The sequence below is a fragment of the Sapajus apella genome, unplaced genomic scaffold (genome assembly GCF_009761245.1).
Source record: "Sapajus apella isolate SASKATOON/1434 unplaced genomic scaffold, GSC_monkey_1.0 scaffold33, whole genome shotgun sequence".
Taxonomy (NCBI): domain Eukaryota; kingdom Metazoa; phylum Chordata; class Mammalia; order Primates; family Cebidae; genus Sapajus; species Sapajus apella.
Window position 1 is genome coordinate 9,919,558 of NW_022436973.1, and position 19,387 is coordinate 9,938,944.

A 19,387-nucleotide genomic window follows, 5' to 3' on the forward strand; every position below is an offset into this window, starting at 1 on the left:
AAAAAAAAAAAAAAAAAAAAAAAAAAAAACCTGTGTCTCCCCTGTTTTGACACTCATCACTTTAACTTAAAACAATTCCAGCTGGGCACGGTGGCTCTTTCCTGTAATCCCAGCACTGTGGGAGGCCAAGGCAGGCAGATCACGAGGTCAAGAGATCGAGACCATCCTGGCCATCATGGTGAAACCCTGCCTCTAATAAAAATACAAAAATTAGTCAGGCGTGGTGGTGTGCGCCTGTAGTCCCAGCTACTCGGGAGGCTGAGGCAGGAGAATCACTTGAACCCGGGAGGCGGAGGTTGCAGTGAACTAAGATCAAGGCACTGCATTCCAGCCTGGGAGATGGAGTCAGACTCCATCTCAAAAAACAGCAAGTAAAATTCCTTTTTTTTTTTTTTTGACAGAGTCTTGCCCTATCGTCTAGGCTAGAGTGCAGTGGTGTGATCTCTGCTCACTGCAACCTCTGTCTCCCAGGTTCAAGCAATTCTCCTGCCTCAGCTTCATGAGTAGCTGGGATTACAGGAGCCTGCCATCATGCCTGGCTAATTTTTTTGTATTTTTAGTAGAGACGGGGTTTTGCTACATTGGCCATGCTGGCCTGGAACTCCTGACCTCAAGTGATCCACCCACCTCGGCCTCCCAAAGTGTTGGGATTACAGGCGTGAGCCACTGTGCCTGGCCCTGAGTTTTTTCTTTTTCTTGTTCTTTTTGATTGTAGCTTATGGAGAGGATTTCACCCAAAAGTTCAGGGAGCCTAAACACTGGTGTGGTTCTATTTATTGCCCAACATATCCCAAAACAGCCACACCAGGACAAGAATCAATGACCCGGGTGGTAGTGCCCCTGCCTGAAAGGGCATGTGCTACATGGCAGGCAGTGTTCAGTATCGTAAAGACACCTGCTGCATGGCAGCCTTGGAGCAAGAGTCACTCCTCCCGAAAGGAGTTGTAGTATCTTATGTCCAGTTCTTTTGGAAAGCTGGCCTAAGGCTGGCAATCCTGCATACTGAGGGCTTAAAACACCTCCAGTATAATTAAGCCTATGTGGCTGTACACCCTGTCAGCTCTCTCGCTATTGTGCTGACTCAGAGCATCCTCCTATAGGAATTACTAGAAGTAGCCTACCCCTAGATAAGAGATGTTGCACACTGTACCCTCCTTACTGCACACTGTCCACCTCCTTAGGGGTGGACCCCTTGCTGCACATTGACCACCTCCTGTCTCAGTGACCTAATGGAGGTGGACCCTTTGCTTATTGCACACGTGATTGTCTTGACCCTATCACTATCCTTAAGGTGACCTCATTCACTACCCTTCCCCCAACGTATACCTAATAAATACAGATGTGCCTGGACGCTCAGGGCGTCGCCTGTCTCCGCTTGTAAGTGGCGTTGGCCCCCGGAGCCTAGCTGTCTTTATCCAGTCCTTTGGTGTCCTGTCGCCTTATTTCTTGGATCCAGTGCCTCAGCACAGTGATAGGGGACACCCCGCGACCCTAGTAGGGCTGGACCCTACACCTGACCTCAGGTGATCTGTCCGCCTCGGCCTCCCAAAGTTCTGGGATTACAGGGTTGAGCCACTTTGCCCGCCGAAAGTGATTATTTCTATAGCATAGGGATTCACAGTTTACCACGTGTTTTCACATTGATTTAATTCTCACACCAGCCCTGTGTAGTAGGTATTATTATGATCCACATTTTATGGATGAGGAAATTGGGGCCTAGAGCAGTGATATGAGGGGACCAAAGTCGACTTTGAGCTAACAGAGGTAGCAAGGATTAGAAACCAGGTCTCCAGACGCCCAGACCCAGAGCCCCACCTTGCAGCCCTCTTCCCACACACTAGGAGTTCTGGATTTTCCTGCCAGGCCTCAAAGTGTGGGACTTCAGGCTTTTCTATCGTCGACTGTGAACAGAGTCAGGGATTAATCTCTTAAATTTCCCTCCAGTTTTGAAGTGGGGATCCTGCCTAAGCCCTAAGCGGAGTCGGCTGCGCTCTTCTCCAGGGGGCGGGGCCTGTTACATCTGGAAGCCACGCCCACAGACCAAAGCCTCGACTACCTCGATGGGAAACCAGCTTCTTCCTCAGCTCTCCAACTAACAACTCTGCCTGTAGTCTCTCGTGGCTCAGTGTCTACCTTTTTTTTTTTTTTTTGACACAGGGTTTCGCTCTGTCACCCAGGCTGGAGTGCAGTGGCACGATCGCGGTTCACTGCAGTCTCGAGCTTCTGGGCTGTCATCTAGGCTTCCCAAAGTGTTGGGATTACCGGCGTGAGCCACCGCGCCGGCCGATGTCTACCTCTTAAACTCAAGCCCTGGAGTCCAGCGCTCCGCCATAAGCAGCACGACGCCCAACGCTTCGCACCAGGATACGTGGTTCTGTCCCTTTTTCATGCGCTCCCATGTCCGCGAGCTACAGTCCCGGCCCCCGACGGACATTCCTAGCGCAGAGACCCCTGCGCGGGATCACTGGGTCCCGCCCCCGAAGCGAAGCCCCGCCCCCTGACTCCCCGCCCAGCACCACGCCTCTCAGGCTTCTCGCCTTACTTCGTGGTCCCGCCCCGCTCCTTCTAAGCCGCCACCTGGGTAGTTCCACTCGGAGGCCCTGGGCTCTCGGGCCCCGCTCCGGCCTCCTGCTCCTGCCCGAGGCCCCGCCCTCAGCGCTGGCCACACCCCTGGTAGCCCCGCCCCCAGAGCTCCTCCCCCAGCGGCCAGGGTAGGGTGGCAGCTGGCCCAGCCGGGCCCCCGCTGCCCTCTGCCCAGGGTGCTTGGTAGGAACGGGCAGGGCACGGCAGGACAGGGCAAGCACAGCGGTCCGGGGTCTCGGAGGCGAAGATGGCGTCCGGCAGGCGCGCCCCGCGTACCGGGCTGCTGGAGCTGCGCGCTGGGGCGGGCTCGGGTGCCGGCGGCGAGCGGTGGCAGCGAGTGCTGCTGAGTCTGGCGGAGGACGTGCTGACCGTGAGCCCCGCCGACGGCGACCCTGGCCCCGATCCCGGCGCTCCGCGGGAGCCGGAGCCCGCGCAGCTAAACGGCGCTGCGGAGCCAGGCGCGGGGCCCCCGCAGCTGCCTGAGGCGCTACTGCTCCAGCGGCGCCGCGTGACGGTGCGCAAGGCCGACGCCGGTGGGCTGGGCATCAGCATCAAAGGTGGGCGCGGGACCACCAAGGGTACGGGGTCGTGGTGTCTGGGGGCCGCCGAGGGCACAGGGGGCTGGCAGCGCGCCCAGGACATGGAGCTGGAGGCCTTCTGTCGAGGGGTAAGGGGGGTTTGAGGAAACAGGTAACGGAGGGCCCTGGGCGCACCAAGGTCGGAGGGGGTTTCTGTAGTTGGTGACCTTAGGGGGCACGGAAGACACTGGTGTGTAGGATATTGTGGGAGCACCAAGGACACGTGGGTGGGAAGTTCTGTGTGGAGGCGTGGGGGTCTGAGGGGCAACCAGCACGAACATCAAGGACAAGAGGGGTCCCCCAGAAAGCAGAGAGTGGAGAAAGGGGGTTGAGGCCGGGACACCGGTGGAGCAGGGAGAAGGGAGTCCCTGAGAAGCAACCAAGGTGGGCGCAGAGAGGAGGCCTGGAGTCTGAGAAGCACAGGGGTGGATAGGCAGGCACAGGCTGGGGTCACAGAGAGAAGGCCAGCAAGGCCTTAGGAATCTAAGGACACAGGAAGGCTGTGGGGAGCCCCGACAGCTGGATTTGAGTCTCCTGATCTGAGTCACCCTTGCACAGGATAGAGAAAGCTTTCAGCCCCCAGGACTGACCGATAGTAGGGTGCAGGAAGAGTGCACCCAGACTGTGTTTGAGTCCATGACCAGCTGTGTGAGCTTGCACAAATCCCATCCCATCTCTGAATCCTAGTTTCCTCAACTGTGTAAGAAGATGATAGAGTTGTGACTTCTGAGAGCAGGGCTCACCACACCAGCACATTGTAGGTTGTCTAATTACTGCTGTTAGCAGAGAGGAAAATTGGAGGCCAGGAGATACTCCCAAAGCAACTAAACATAGTGCTTAAAATCCTTGCACACCCACAGCTGCTGGGCTCACCATTCCTGCCCATCTGTTTCTTAGGGTTCCAGCCCCGCGGGGTGCTTTGGGAAAGGGTGTCAGCCTTTTTCTGCACCTTGAATATGTACTGTCCCCACCCAGGTCTCCCCAGTACTGGTTCTGTTCACTAGCGCCTCCAGACCCTTTGACTTGGCTGAGGCAGTGAGGATGGTGGTGAATGCCACCACTGTGTGCCAGGTGTTGTGCCCAGGACACTAGTTTCATGATCCACTTCATCCTGGCAACAAATGGTGAAAGATAGGGAGTATAATCCTATATCACAGGTGAAGAAACTGAGACTCAGACAAGTAAAATGATTTTCCTGCGATTACACAGTGAGTGTCAGCCCTCGGATTTGAACCTTAATTATCAGCTACCATCCCCCAGAGAGTGCTCAGGGAAGTTGATTCTTTCCTGCAGAATGGCAGATCCCCAGGCAGCCAAGAGGACCTAAAAAGGGGAAATGGAAAAAGGAGCATGTGGGCACCAGTCTTACCCCCAGTCTCCAGCATGGGATAGGGCAACAGACCAATCCGAAAATTATACACTCAGTGTGTCAGAGCAGGAAGGAACTTATTTATTATTATTATTTTTGAGATGGAGTCTCACACTGTCACCTGGGCTGGAGTGCAATGCCATAATCTTGGCTCACTGAAACCTCTGCCTCCTGGGTTCAAGCAATTCTCCTGCCTCAGCCTCCCAAGTAGCTGGGATTACAGGTGCCCACGACCATGCCTGGCTAATTTTTTTTTTTTTTTAGTGGGGGGGAGGTTTCACTATATTGGCCAGGCTGGTCTTGAACTCCTGACCTCGTGATCCGCCTGCCTCTGCCTCCCAAAGTGCTGGGATTACAGGCGTGAGCCACAGTGCCTGGCCTGAACTTATTCCTATAGAGTTCCATTCTACAGAAGGACACACTGAGACTCAGAGAGGAGCAGACTTTCTAAGGTCACACAAAGTTGCCCCCCAGCTGCATACTTCTAGGTGGAGGGGAGGGTACTTTTAGGAGACTTCAGGTACTATCATTGGATCCAAAGCCTTGTGGATGGAGACTGGGCTCTTGTTGCCATGGTAACCCCTCCTCTAGAGTCTAGCTTAGTCTGAGGCAGCCATGAGTGATCATAATGAGTGATCATAGCTTCAAACTGAACTGAAACCCCTAGTTGCAGGTGGGGGAGGGCAGATATAAATAGAAACCCCTTTCTCTCCTAGACTTCAAGCTCTGTGCAGATAAGCAAACTGTTGGGCCTGTGTGGGGGTCAAGAGAGGTGTTCCACCAGCTTGACCACCAGCTTGTGTGACCTTGGAATAATGACCTCCCACTCTGGGCCACTAATTCCTCATCTTCAGCATTCTGGGGATGAGCCAGGAGTGTGAAATTTGAGGGCCTGACATGCCATCTATCGTAGGGTGAATAGTGTTGGTTCTGGAGCTTGGAGGCCTAGGTGCAAATACGGGCTTCGCTACTTACCAGCTCAGTGACCTTGGACAAGGGGCTTCCCTCCACACTTCAGTTTTCCTAATAGGAAACTGAGCATGCCTATGAGATGGGGTATTGTAAAGATGCAATGAAACAACATTGAAAGCATTCAGCACAGTGCTTGGCATTTGATACGTGCAACTAAGGAGAACTGTTATTACTATTTCTTATTTTAAAAGGGCATTTCACAGTTAAGTAATAAAGCAGTCTAGTAAAATGTATTAGCTTCTTTTGTATCCGATATGTAATTCAGACAGGCTTTTAGAATCTCTAGACTTTAAGGCTTTGGTTTCCAGCCTGGACCTTGAGTTGTAAAACATTATGATTGCTAAAGCAGTCTTTTGAGGCCATAGGAATAGCTGACTGCCATCTTGATTCCAGTTTGAGGGTTATCAGTGGATTCCCACATTGCTGCTTTTTTTTTTTTTTTTTTTATGAGACAGAGTCTTGCTCTGTTGCCTAGGCTGGAGTACAGTGGCATGATCTCGGCTCACTGCAACCTCCGCCACCTGGGTTCAAGAGGTTCTCATGTCTCAGCCACCTGAGTAGCTGGGATAACAGAAGTGTGCCATCACACCTGGTTAATTTTTGTATTTTTAGTAGAGACAGGGTTTCACCATGTTGGCCAGGCTGGTCTCAAACTCCTCACCTCAAGTGATCTGCCTACCTCAGCCTCCCAAAGTTATGGGATTACAGGCATGAACAACTGCACCAGGCCCCACATTGCTGCTTCAAATCCAAATTTTTTTTAGAATTTTGTTTTTCTTTTTCTTTCTTTTTTTTCAGATGGAGTCTCACTCTGTCACCCACGCTGGAGTGTAGTAGTGCAATCTTGGCTCACTGCAACCTCCACCTCCTGGGTTCAAGCAGTTCTCGTGCCTTAGCCTCCCACATAGCTGGGATTACAGGCATACACCATCATGCCTGGCTAATGTTTGTATTTTTATTTTATTTTATTTTGAGAAGGAGTGTTGCTTTGTTGCCCAGCCTGGAGTGCAGTGGTGTGATCTTGGCTCACTGCAAACTCCACCTCCTGGGTTCAAGGGATTCTGCTGCCTCAGCCTCCCGAGTAGCTGGGACTACAGGCATGTGCCCCATGCCCAGCTAATTTTGTGTTTTTATTTAGAGTTTCGCTCTTGTTGCCCAGGCTGGAGTGCAATGGCGTGATCTTGGCTCACCACAACCTCGACTCCCAGGTTCAAGCGATTCTCCTGCCTCAGCCTCCTGAGCAGCTGGGATTACAGGCATGTGCCACCATGCCTAGCTGATTTTTGTACTTTTAGTAGAGATAGGGTTTTGCCATGTTGACCAGGGTGGTTTTGAACTCCTGACCTTAGGTGATTTGCCTGCCTCAGCCTCCCAAAGTGCTGGGATTACAGGTGTGAGCCACTGTGCCCGGCCATATTTATTTTATTTTATTATTTATTTATTTTTTGCAATGGAGTTTTGCTCTTGTTGCCCAGGCTGTAGTGCAATAGTGCAATCTCAGCTCACTGCAACCTCCACTTCCCAGGTTAAAGCAATTGTCCTGCCTCAGCCTCCTGAGTAGCTGGGATTACAGGCACCTGCCACCACCTGCAACTAAATTTTAGTAGAGACGGCATTTCACTATGTTGGTCAGGCTGGTCTTGAACTCCTGATCTCAGATAATTGACCTGCCTCAGCCTCCCAATGTGCTGGGATTACAGGCATGAGCCATCCTGTCTGGCTATTTTAATTTTTGTATATATTTATGGGTTACATGAGAAAATCAAAAACATTTAAGAAAAAGTGATTAAAGAACTTTGTAAGTTATACAAACACTGCTAAACACCCAAAGCACTTAATCAAAAGATCCAGGGATCAAACTATAGCATTATGAATTTTGAAAATGATTAATTAATTAATTAATTGAGACAGGGTCTCCCTCTGCCACCCAAACTGGAGTGCAGTGGCACAATCTCAGATCACTGCAGCCTCAAACCCCTGGGCTTAAGCGAGCCTCCTACCTCAGCCTCCCTAGTAGCTGGGACCATAGGTGCACGCCACCATGCCTTGCTAATTTTTGTATTTTTAGTAGAGACAGTGTTTTGCCATGTTTCCCAGGCTGATCTTGAACTCCTGAGCTCAGGCAATCTGCCCACCTTGGCATCCCAAAGTGCTGGGATTACAGGCATTAGCCGCTGCACCTGATGGAAAATGTTTTATTGGCCGAGCGTGGTGGCTTGTGCCTGTAATCTCAGCACTTTGGGAAGCTGAGATGGGTGGATCACTTGAGATTGGGAGTTCGAGACCAGCCTGACCAACATGGAGACACCCCATCTCTACTAAAAATACAAAATTAACCAGGCGTGGTAGCACATGCCTATAATCCCATCTACTTGGGAGGCTAAGGCAGGAAAATCGCTTGAGCCGGGGAGGCGGAGGTTGCCGTGAGCTGAGATCGCACCATTGTACTCCAGCCTGGGTGATAAGAGCCAAACTCTGTCTCAAAAAAAAAAAAAAAAAAAAGAAAGAAAAGAAAAGAAAAGAAAAGAAAATGATTGATTATTAGTATTATTAGTGTCCCAAACTTCCAAGACTTTTCTCAGATTCCCTTTATTCTCCCATTCCCTTTTCCAGCACCGGGCTGGGCACCAAGGGAAGCCTTCAGAAATAATTTTGCCTTGCTGTGACTCCCAGGTGTGGGAGTGTCTGCCTCAGTCTTGTCCTCCTTCTGTGCCTGTGCAGGTGGCCGGGAGAACAAGATGCCTATTCTCATTTCCAAGATCTTCAAGGGACTGGCAGCTGACCAGACAGGGGCCCTTTTCGTGGGGGACGCCATCCTGTCTGTGAATGGGGAAGACTTGTCCTCTGCTACCCACGATGAGGCAGTGCAGGCCCTCAAGAAGACAGGCAAGGAGGTGGTGCTGGAGGGTAAGCACTGACGTTCCAGGGCCCAGAGGGGCTGGGGGGAGGTGTTCCACTGCTTCCCTACCTCTCCCAGGCCTCAAGAGGTCCCATCCCAGCACTGGGGGCTGGGAGGTGGGCAGGACTGAAAACAGAAACAGAACCTGGGGACCTGCCCGAAGACAGTGTGGAGTGGCAGAGGGGGAGCTGGCACAGAGCCAAACAGACCTGGCTTGCATTTTCTGTCTTCTAGTCATTAGCTCTGTGGCCCTGGACAAGTCACTTCATTTTCCTGAGCCTCAGTTTTCTCATCTGTAAAATGGGGATGTAGCTCTTGCCTTTCTGGGTTGTTGCAACGAGGGCAAAAAGGTACATGGCAGAGTGTGCCAGCCCCTGAGTGACACAGGGAGAGAGGAATGTGGACTGGGGAAGGGGTAGCTCAGATTCTTTCCTGTGGGGCGTGGAGAGCTCTTGACTCCAGGTTTTTTTAGGTCCTGGGGGCCCTAAAACCCTAAGACCCATCCTCCTTTGGAAGAAGCCTTGGCTTTTATTTTACTTTAAGTTTTTTGAGACAGAATCTTGCTCTTTTGTCCAGGCTAGAGTACAGTGGCATGATCTTGGTTCATTGCAACCTCTGCCTCCTGGGTTCAAGCAATCCTCCTGCCTCAGCCTCCCAAGTAGCTTGGACTACAGGTGTGTGTCACCACACCCAGCTAATTTTTATATTTTTGTAGAGATGGGGTTTTGTCATGTTGGCCAGCTGGTCTCGAACTCCTGATCTCAGGTGATACGCCCTCCTTGGCCTCCCAAAGTGTTGGGATTACAGGCATGAGCCACTGCAGCTGGAAACCTTGGCTTTTAAAAAATTTTTTAATTTTAAAAATTACTTATTTTATTATTTATTTATTTATTTGAGACTGAGATTTGCTCTTGTTGTCCAGGCTGGAGTGCAATGGCATGATCTCAGCTCACCGCAACCTCTGCCTCCCGGGTTCAGGTGATTTTTCTGCCTCAGCCTCCTGAGTAGCTGGGATTACAGGCATGTGCCACCACACCCAGCTAATTTTGTATTTTTAGTAGAGACAAGTTTTTCCATGTTGGTCAGGCTGGTCTCGAACTTCCAACCTCAGGTGATCCACCCGCCTTGGCCTCCCAAAGTGCTGGGATTATAGGCGTGAGCCACTGTACCCGGAAGCCTTGGCTTTTATATAGCAGGACATCAAATCCTTTCAGTGAAGATCAGAGAGGAGTTTTGTGGGGGAACTTTGGTGGGAGGGCTTTCTCTGCTGTTCCCTCACAGTGTGGTCTTGGAATGGACCCTTGCCCTCTCTGGGCCTCAGTTTCCCCATCAGTTGTTATAGGCCTCCTGCTGAGGTTGTCCCATGACTGTGTGGTGCCATGTCTCTTAAGAGGTTTCTGCTTTGCTCAGCCCTTTCCTCAAACTTCCCTCTGTCAGCTCTGGAAGCCCGTGGGGGCCTGAGGAATGTGTCTCTGGCTTATGGCCCAGAACAGGCACAGGGAGGTGGCGGGGGCTGATGGAGAAAAACGTGGCCAGAGAAGCTGCTGAGTTGAGTCCCAGGCCCAAATCCTGCTGGGTTGCCCTGGTTTCCCTAAAGGAGTCTCCAAGAGGCCAAAGAAGCAAACAGGCTCTGGGTCCCTGGTTGATCTTTGACCTTCTTGTGGCCTCAGACCTCAATTCCCATTCGTTTTTGTTTTAGTTTATATTTTAGGTATATCTATTTAAATGCCATGGAAGCATTTTTTTTTCTCTTTTTTTTTTTTGAGTCGGAGTTTCGCTCTTGTTACCCAGGCTGGAGTGCAATGGCGCGATCTCGGCTCACCGCAACCTCCGCCTCCTGGGTTCAAGCAATTCTCCTGCCTCAGCCTCCTGAGTAGCTGCGACTACAGGCGCGTGCCACCATGCCCAGCTAATTTTTGTATTTTTAGTAGAGACGGGGTTTCACCATGTTGACCAGGATGGTCTCGATCTCTTGACTTCGTGATCCACCCACCTCGGCCTCCCAAAGTGCTGGGATTATAGGCGTGAGCCACCGCGCCCGGCCTCTCTTTTTCTTTTTGAGATAGGGTCTTGCTCTGTCACCCAGGCTGGAGTGCAGTAGTACGATCTTGGCTCACTGCACCCTCCACCCCACAGGGCTCAAACAATCCTCCCACCTCAGCCTCCTGAGTAGCTGGGACTACAGATGCACACCACCATGCCCAGCTAAGTTTTGCTTTTTTTTTTTTTTTTTTTTGAGATGGAGTCTTGCTCCGTTGCCTAGGTTGAATTGCAGTGGTGTGATCTCGGCACACTGCCATCTCTGCCCCCTGGGTTCAAGCAATTCTTCTGCCTCAGCCTCCCAAGTAGCTGGGATTACAGGCATGTGCCACCATGCCTGGCTTATTTTATTTTTATTTTTTGTATTTTTAGTAGAGAAGGGGTTTCACCATATTGGCCAGGCTGATCTTGAACTCCTGACCTCATGATCCACCTGCCTCGGCCCCACAAAGTTCTGGGATTACAGGTGTGAGCCATCACGCCTGGGCAATTTTTGCACTTTTTGTAGAGACAGGATTTCACCATGTTGCCCAGGCTGGTCTCCAACTCCTGGGCTCAAGGGATCCTCCCACCTAAGTCTCCCAAACTGCTGGGATTACAGGCCACAGTGCCCAGTCTAGATGAATTCTTTTGATGCCTAAAAAAGGCTGACTCTAGAGTGTTGGTCCCTAAAAGCTTAAGTATATCAATCATATTTTAATGGCAAAGTTAAATAATAGAATCCCACATAAATGATATGGATATAAGAGACTTTCCCCCACATACCTCATTATTTTGATATTTATAGCCAGCAATGCGAGTTGAAACCACTGACATTCATTGAAATGTCATATTTTGGTTGATTTGAAAGCCCTTTTAGTTTCTGTTGTTTGAAAGTTTAGTATGCTGGGTATGGTGGCTCATGCCTGTAATCCCAGCACTTTGGGAGGCTGAGGCAGGGGGAACACCTGAGGCTGGGAGTTCAAGACCAGCCTGGCCAACATGATAAAACCCTGTCTTTACTAAAAATACAAAAATTAGCTGGGCGTGGTGGCGGGTGCCTGTAATCCCAGCTACTTGGGAGGTTGAGGCAGGGGAATTGCTTGAACCCAGGAGGTAGAGGTGGCAGTGAGCCAAGATTGCACCACTGCACTCCAGCCTGAAAAAGAGCAAGGCTCTGTTTCAAAAAAAAAAAGCCAGTGCTTGAAATCCTGTGTGCTCTGTTATAAATCTCTGTTTAGCCTTGGGTAAGACCCCTACCTTCTAGGGTCCTTAGTTTTTCTATTTTAGGCTAGATCAGATGTGATCAATAGCTTTCATTTTGAGTGACAGCTTCAGCCAGGCTGGTGTCTTACACCTGTAATCCCAGCACTTTGGGAGGCTGAGGTAGGCAGATCACTTGAGCCCAGGATTTTGAGACCAGCTTGGGCAACACAGTGAGACATCATCTCTGAAAAAAAAAAAAAAAAAAGAGTATAAGTGTCAGCTCCACTGGTAGCTCTGGAAGTTCCATATTTGGAAGAACTGGGAAGCTTTGTCTGGGCTCAGCAGAAAGGAGCTGGAATTGATTAGCAAGGCTCTAGATGCAGTAAAGAAGTAACATGTGCATCATCCCAGGACTGAGGGGCCCCTACTCTTATATTCTCTGAGACGTTTCAGAGGACAAGATCATTCCTTGGTAAACCCTGCCTATGGCTGGGGTGAGAGGAAGAAGGGTGTGGCCTTCATGTTTTTCCCCACTTTTCCTTAGCTGACGTTTTTTTTCAACCTGCTCTCCTGGCCCAAGATCTCATGGAGGGACGTCATTCCACCCAAGATAGCACAAAGTGGGGAGGAGGAGTGGTGGAAGGCACTGGAGTCAGGAATCTCTGAATGGCAAGAGTGATCGGAGAAGTCTGGAGGGTAGGAGGATGCTGGACTGTGGCTGGTCCTTGAGACTTTGGGGAGTTAGTGAAGAAGGTCCAGGCCTGGCAGTTGCCCAGTCTGGAGCCAGGGTTCCTGGGAGCCTCTCTGGGCCTGGGTTCCCCCTGGAGCCCAATCACTGGCCACATTGTTCGGCACTTCCCTGCTCACATCCCATTACCGAGGCCACCTCCAAGGGGCTGTGGAAGGATGGCCTGTCCTTTGGATATGAACTTGGCAAGGCAGCTGGATGTTTTTCCAGCTCAGTGGGTAGTGAATCCCCTGAGAATGTCCTGAGAGAACAAGTATTACCAACAAACTCCTGGTGTCAGCTAGAGCCTTACTTCCCTGGCCTAAGTTAGGGGCTCAGCTGAGCCTCAGCAACCCCAGCCCGCCTCCTAGAACATTTCTTCTGCTAGGTCAGGGCTTTGCAGAAACATCCTGATCCTGTTCTCAGCCAGAGGGCTGTGTTTGTGACCACAGTCTGGGCCCAAGCTGGCAGCCAACATGCCTCTGTCTGCTGCTTAGAGAGGCCCATTGTGTGTGCAGACCTCAAGCCAGGGCCAGCCTGGGGCCTTGGAGACCAGGCCTGAGGGAAGAGGGAGGGACAGCCACAAGGAAAACGCCCTTCCCTGCTCCCATTCGTGTGGCTGGCAAGACTGTGACAACGGTGAGCCTGTCATGAATTAAAAGTAATACTGGCTAGGCCCGGTGGCTCACGCCTATAATCGCAGCACTTTGGGAGGCCGAGGTGGGCAGATCACCTAAGGTCAGGAGTTCAAGACTAGCCTGGGCAACATGGTAAAACTCCACCTCTACTAATAATGCAAAAATTAGCCTAGCATGGTGGCACATGCCTATAATCCCAGCTACTTGGGAGGCTGAGGTAGGAGAATCACTTGAACCTGGGAGGTGGAGGTTGCAGTGAGCTGAGATTGCACCACTGCATTCCAGCCTGGGGTGACAAGAGCAAAACTCTGTCTAAAAAAAAGAAGAACCCAAAACCAAAAAATAATACTAAGGCTGGACACGGTGGCTCATGCCTGTAATCCCAGCACTTTGGGAGGCCGAGGCGGGTAGATCACCTGAGGTCAGTAGTTTGACCAGCCTGGCTAATGTGGTGAAACCCCATCTCTACTAAAAATACAAATATTAGCCAGGCATGGTGGTGGGTGCCTGTAATCCCAGCTACTCAGGAGGTGGAGATAGGAGAATCACTTGAACCCAGGAGGTGGTGGTTGCAGGGAGCCAAGATCGTACCACTGCACTCCAGCCTGGGTGACAGAGCGAGACTCTGTCTCGAAAAAAAATTATTCCTTTAGAGCTACTAAGGAAGCAAAAATTTAAAAAAAATAAAAAAGGAAAAAAATTAATAAAGTGAATGATAGTGCTTTATATAAAGTAAGGAAGGCATACCCTTCAGAGAAATCAGGCTTTTTATTTATTTAAGATCTCACTCTGTTGCCCAGCCTGTAGCACAGTGGCATGATCGCAGCTCACTGCAGCCTCAACTCCTGGGCTCAAGCGATCCTCCTCTGTCAGCCTCTCAAGTTGCCAGGACCACAGTATGTGGTACCACATGTGCCTAATTAAAAAAGAAAATTAGGCTGGGCGAAGTGGATCATGCCTATAATCCTAGCACTTTGGGAGGCCAATGCAGGCGATCACAAGGTCAGAAGTTCGAGACCAGCCTGGCCAATATGGTAAAACCTTGTCTTTATTAAAAATACAAATATTAGCCAGGTGTGGTGGCATGCGCCTGTAGTCCCAGCTCCTCAGGAGGGTGAGGCAGAAGAATCACTTGAACCCGGGAGGCAGAGGTTGCAGCGAGCCAAGATCTTGCCACTGAACTCCAGCCTGGTGACAGAGGGAGACTTCTTCTTAGAAACAGGGTCTCCTTGTGTTGCCCAGGATGGTCTTGAACTCCTGGACTCCAGCAGTCTTCTGGAGTGCTGGGGTTACAGGCATGAGCCACGGTGCCTGACCCTGTTATTGTTTTCTTTAGTAAAGTGGAACCACATGTAGCTTGTCTCTGAGCCCCCAGGTCTGGCACTGAGCCCACCACACATTAGATCTTGGTGAGTGTTTGGAGACTGATCAGTGGGGTATATCTTGGACACTTTCTACTTTACCTCTCACCTTTTCAATTGCAGCTGACTTTCCTAAATGTTTAAGATGGGACTTGAGAATCATGCTGAGCTTGACTGACTCTTGAGCTTTTCTGTTCTGAGTCCTCAGGATTCTGAGGCCAGCCCCTTACCAGCTTTTCCCCAGGAGATGGCCACTGCCAGATGTCCTGCCTTTGATCTGGCTTGATGCATCACCACTGTCAAAAGCAGGATGTCATTCATAGATGTAGCTAATTTGGGGCCACCCTGTTTAATTTAGCTGAGTCATGCCCCAGAGATGCTGGGGGGACCCCCGTCCCAGGAAGAGAGGCATAAATGGAGCTCCTGTTCAGTTCTCCCATGGCCGCAAAGACCTGTTGTTCTCACCATTGTTCTCAAGGAAACGTTTACTTGGCTGCACACACACATAGCTTTGGACCATGTGACTCTCCACAGACAAAACTTGGCTTAATCTAGCCCTGGCCTGTTCCCCGGACCTTGATTAAAATGCCTTGTGGGCCTCTGGAGGCAGGTTCTGGCCCTGATGAGCTGTGTGACCCTGGCTGCTGCTGGTGGTAGAGGAGATCATAGTGATGATAATTAGGATGATAGTGCTGGCTGCTTATTGAGCACCCCCACTGTGCTCAACACCATGAGCGCCTACTATGCTAAGTGCCTTCCCTATGTTTTTTTTTTCTTTGAGATGGAGTCTCGCTCTGTCGCCCAGGCTGGAGTGCAGTGGCACAATCTCGGCTCACTGTAACCTCCACCTCCTGGGTTCAAGCAATTTTCCTGCCTTGGCCCCCCTAGTAGCGGGAACTAAAGGCATATGCCACCACGTCTGGCAAATTTTTTGTATTTTTAGTAGAGGTGGGGTTTCACCATGTTGGCCAGGCTGGTCTCGAACTCCTGACCTCAGGTGATCAGGGGTTACAACCTATGCAAGATCCCAAAAGCATGCAAACCTTTTGACCTAATAGCACCCATTCCAGGAACCACCCTTCAGATAAATGCTCATGGGTGCACACAGATGCACAGTGCTAATTTTTAATTTTTTAAAAAATTAGCTGGGAAGCCCGGTGTGGTGGCTCATGCCTATAATCCCAGCACTTTGGGATGCCGAGGTGGGTGGATCACCTGAGGTCAGGAGTTTGAGACCAGCCTGGCCAACACAGTGAAACCCTGTCTCACTAAAAATACAAAAATTAGCCAGGTGTGGTGGCATGCGCCTATAATCCCAGCTACTGGGGAGGCCAAGGCAGGAGAATTGCTTATACCCGGGAGGCGGCCCTGGGTGACAGAGTGAGACTGTCTCAATAAAATAAAATAAAACAGTAAAAAAAATAGCTAGCTATAGTGTTATGCACCTGTAGTCCTAGCTACTCAGGAGGCTGGGTGGGAGGATTGCTTGAGCCCAGGAGTTCGAGGCTGTCCTAACTATGATTATGCCACTGTAATCTAATCTGGGTGACAGAGCAAGACACTGTCTCTTAAAAAAATAATTACCAACAACTTGAGAGTGTAAAGTGATCATCTAACAGAGATAACCACTGTTGATACATTCATACGCTTTCTTCCAGAAAGTTTCCATATTTGTTTTTATCACATAATAAGTTAAGAACATACAAGTCTTTCTCATTCTTTTTTATTTTTATTTTTATTTATTTATTTATTTATTTTATTTTATTTTTTTTTGAGACGGAGTTTCGCTCTTGTTACCCAGGCTGGAGTGCAATGGCGCGATCTCGGCTCACCGCAGCCTCCGCCTCCTGGGTTCAGGCAATTCTCCTGCCTCAGCCTCCTGAGTAGCTGGGATTACAGGTACACGCCACCATGCCCAGCTGATTTTTTGTATTTTTTTTTTTTAGTAGAGACGGGGTTTCACCGTGTTGACCAGGATGGTCTCGATCTCTTGACCTCGTGATCCACCCGCCTCGGCCTCCCAAAGTGCTGGGATTACAGGCTTGAGCCACCGCGCCCGGCCTTTAATATTTTTTTTTATAAATTTTTTTGAGACAGTGTCTCACTCTGTTGCCAGGCTGGAGTGCAGTGGCACAATCATAGCCGACTGCAGCCTCGACCTCCTGGACTCAAGCAATCCTCCCACCTCAGCCTCCTCAGTAGCTGGGTCTACAGGTGCACACTACCACACCCAATTAAATTTTTGTGGTTTTTGTGGAGTTGGGATTTTGCCACATTGTCCAGGCTGGTCTTGAACCACTGAGCTCAGGTGATCTGCCCACCATTGACCTCCCAAAGTGCTGGAATTACAGGTGTAAGCCACTGTGCCTGGCTGGCCTAATTTTTTTTTTTTTTTTTTTGAGACAGTTTCACTCTTGTTGCCCAGGCTAGAGTACAATGGCATGATACTGGCTCACCACAACCTCCTCCTCCTGGGTTCAAGCAATTCTGCCTCAGCTTCCCAAGTAGCTGGGATTACAGTACAGGCCTGCACCACCCTGCCTGGCTAATTTTGTATTTTTAGTAGAGATGGGGTTTGCTGGTACTACAGGTGCACAGCACCACACCCAGCTAAATTTTTGTACTTTTTATGGAGATGGGATTTTGCCATATTGCCCAGGCTGGTCTTGAGCTACTGAGCTTAGGTGATCTGTCCACCATCGGCCTCCCAAAGTGCTGGGATTACAGGTGTGAGCCACTGCGCCTGGCCATCCTCACTCTTTTTAATGGTTATATAATGTCCCATTATTGGGCTGGAGAACTACATACCTGTAGTCCTAGCTACTCCTGAGGCTGAGGTGGAAGGATTGTTTGAGGCCAGGACTTTGAGCTGGAGTGCACTATGATGCACCTGTGAACAGCCACTGCAGCCTAGACAACATAGCAAGACCCCGTGTTTACAAATTTACGTAAAAATCCCATGGATTCATTCATTCATGTGACACATATTTACTGAGCCCCTGCTCTGTGCCAGGACTTGATGTAGGCACCAGGGATGCAGCCATGAACAAGCCTGAGTGGTGTCTGCCAGTCGCGGAGCTCACATCTTGTTTCTAGCAGCCCTACTCATGAATATTCAAGTTGTCCCTAGCCTCTTGCAGCGGAGACAATAGTCTCCGCTATGAGCCTTCTGTGCACCTGTGAGCATTTATCTGCAGGGTGGATCCTGGAAGGGGTGCTATTTGGTCAAAGGTTCCCATGCTTTTGCAATCTTATATAAGTTGTAACCCAGGTACAACTCAAGGGTGTGGTGAGATTTTATCCCCCAAAATGTGGCAACCCCTGAGCTCTGCTGGTCATCCCTGTTACAGGGCCTGCCAGAGTCTCGGAACTATTTATAGTTCATCCCTGTGACCAGCAAGACCTTAAAGGTCATCCCTTCCAGAGCCTGTTGTAATCCAAGTCCTCTTCACCCATCCTGGGTGGATGGGTGGGCAGCCGGAACTTGAATTCTCATATTCAAGTCAAGGGCTGGCATATCAGTACCCATTGTATAGGCAAAGAAACTGAGGCTCAGAGGGACCTCGCCTTGTGCAAGTGATAGCACAGGGCCTGGATTCAAATCCTCGTCTGTCACCACATTACCTGCCCATCCCTTTATACTGTCACGCTAGGAATAGCAGCACTTATTTATTTATTTATTTTTAAATTGGCTTTTTTTTTTTTTTTTTTTTGAGATGGAGTTTCACTCTTGTTGCCCAGGACGGAGTGCAATGGCATGATCTCAGCTCGCCACAACCTCTGCCTCCTGGGTTCAAGTGATTCTCCTGCCTCAGCCTCCCGAGTAGCTGGGATTACAGGCATGCATCCCAGCTACTCACGCCCAGCTAATTTTGTATTTTTAGCAGAGATGGGGTTTCTCCATGTTGGTCAGGCTGATCTGGAACTCCCAACGACAGGTGATCTGCCCGCCTCAGCCTCCCAAAATGCTAGAATTACAGGCATGAGCCACCACGCCTGGCCTCGGCTTTTTTTTTTGAGACACGGTTTCTGTTACCCAGGCTGGAGTGCAGTGGCACGATCACAGCTCACTTCAGCCTCAACCTCCTGGGATCAAGTGATCCTCCCACCTCAGCCTCCTGAGTAGCTGGGATTACAGGTGTGCACTACCACACTTGACTAATTTTTTGTATTTTTGTTAGAGACGGAGTTTTGCTTTGTTGGCCAGGCTGGTCTTGAACTCCTGGGCTCAAGCAATCCTCCTGCCTTGAACTCCCAAAGTGCTCACAGGTGTGAGCCACTGCACCCAGCCAAATCTTTTTTTGTTTATGGAGTCTCACTCTGTCACCCAGGCTGGAGTGCAATGTCACACTCTTGGCTCACTGCCTCCCAGGTTCAAGTGATTCTCCTGCCTCAGCACCACAAGTAGCTGGGATGACAGGAACCTGCCACCATACTTGGCTAATTTTTGCATTTTTAGGAGAGACAAGGTTTCATCATGTTGGCCAGGCTGGTCTTTAACTCCTGACCTCAAGTGATCCACCTGCCTAAGCCCCAAAAGTGTTTTGAGACAAAGTTTTGCTCTCGTTGCCCAGGTTGGAGTATAATGACACCATCTTGGCTTACTGTAACCTCTGCCTCCCAGGTTCAGGCGAGTCTCCTGCCTCGGCCTTCCGAGTAGCTGGGATTACAGGCATGCGCCACCACTCCTGGCTAATTTTTGCATTGTTAGTAGAGATGGGGTTTTACCATGTTGGTCAGCTGGTCTCAAACTCCTGACCTCAAATAATCTACCCTCCCTGGCTTCCCAAAGTGCTGAGATTACAGGTGTGAGCCACCACTCCTGGACTTAAAAATTTTCTGTAGGCCAGGCGTGGTGGCTCATACTTGTAATCCCAGCACTTTGGAGGTTGAGATGGATGGATTGCTTGAGCCTAGGAGTTTGAGACCAGCCTGGGCAACATGACAATACTTCATTTCTACAAAAAATAAAAAAATTAGCCAGGCATTATGACATGAACCTCTGGTCCCAGTTACTTGGAAGGCTGAGGTGGGA

The 19,387-nt window shown here is 50.1% G+C and overlaps 1 protein-coding gene across 2 annotated transcripts in view; it reads left to right on the forward strand.

Annotated features, from left to right (window-relative positions):
* Positions 1-2,561: 2,561 nt before the first annotated feature.
* The window catches only part of SNTA1 (syntrophin alpha 1), a 33,408-nt gene continuing 16,582 nt past the window's right edge, over positions 2,562-19,387 (forward strand). For both annotated transcript variants that reach the window (XM_032295245.1, XM_032295244.1), the window contains exons 1-2: positions 2,562-3,140; positions 8,224-8,409. In XM_032295245.1, coding sequence (XP_032151136.1) covers positions 2,831-3,140; positions 8,224-8,409 — 496 coding nt within the window. In that variant the 5' untranslated portion in view covers positions 2,562-2,830. The remainder of the gene's footprint in view (positions 3,141-8,223; positions 8,410-19,387) is intronic.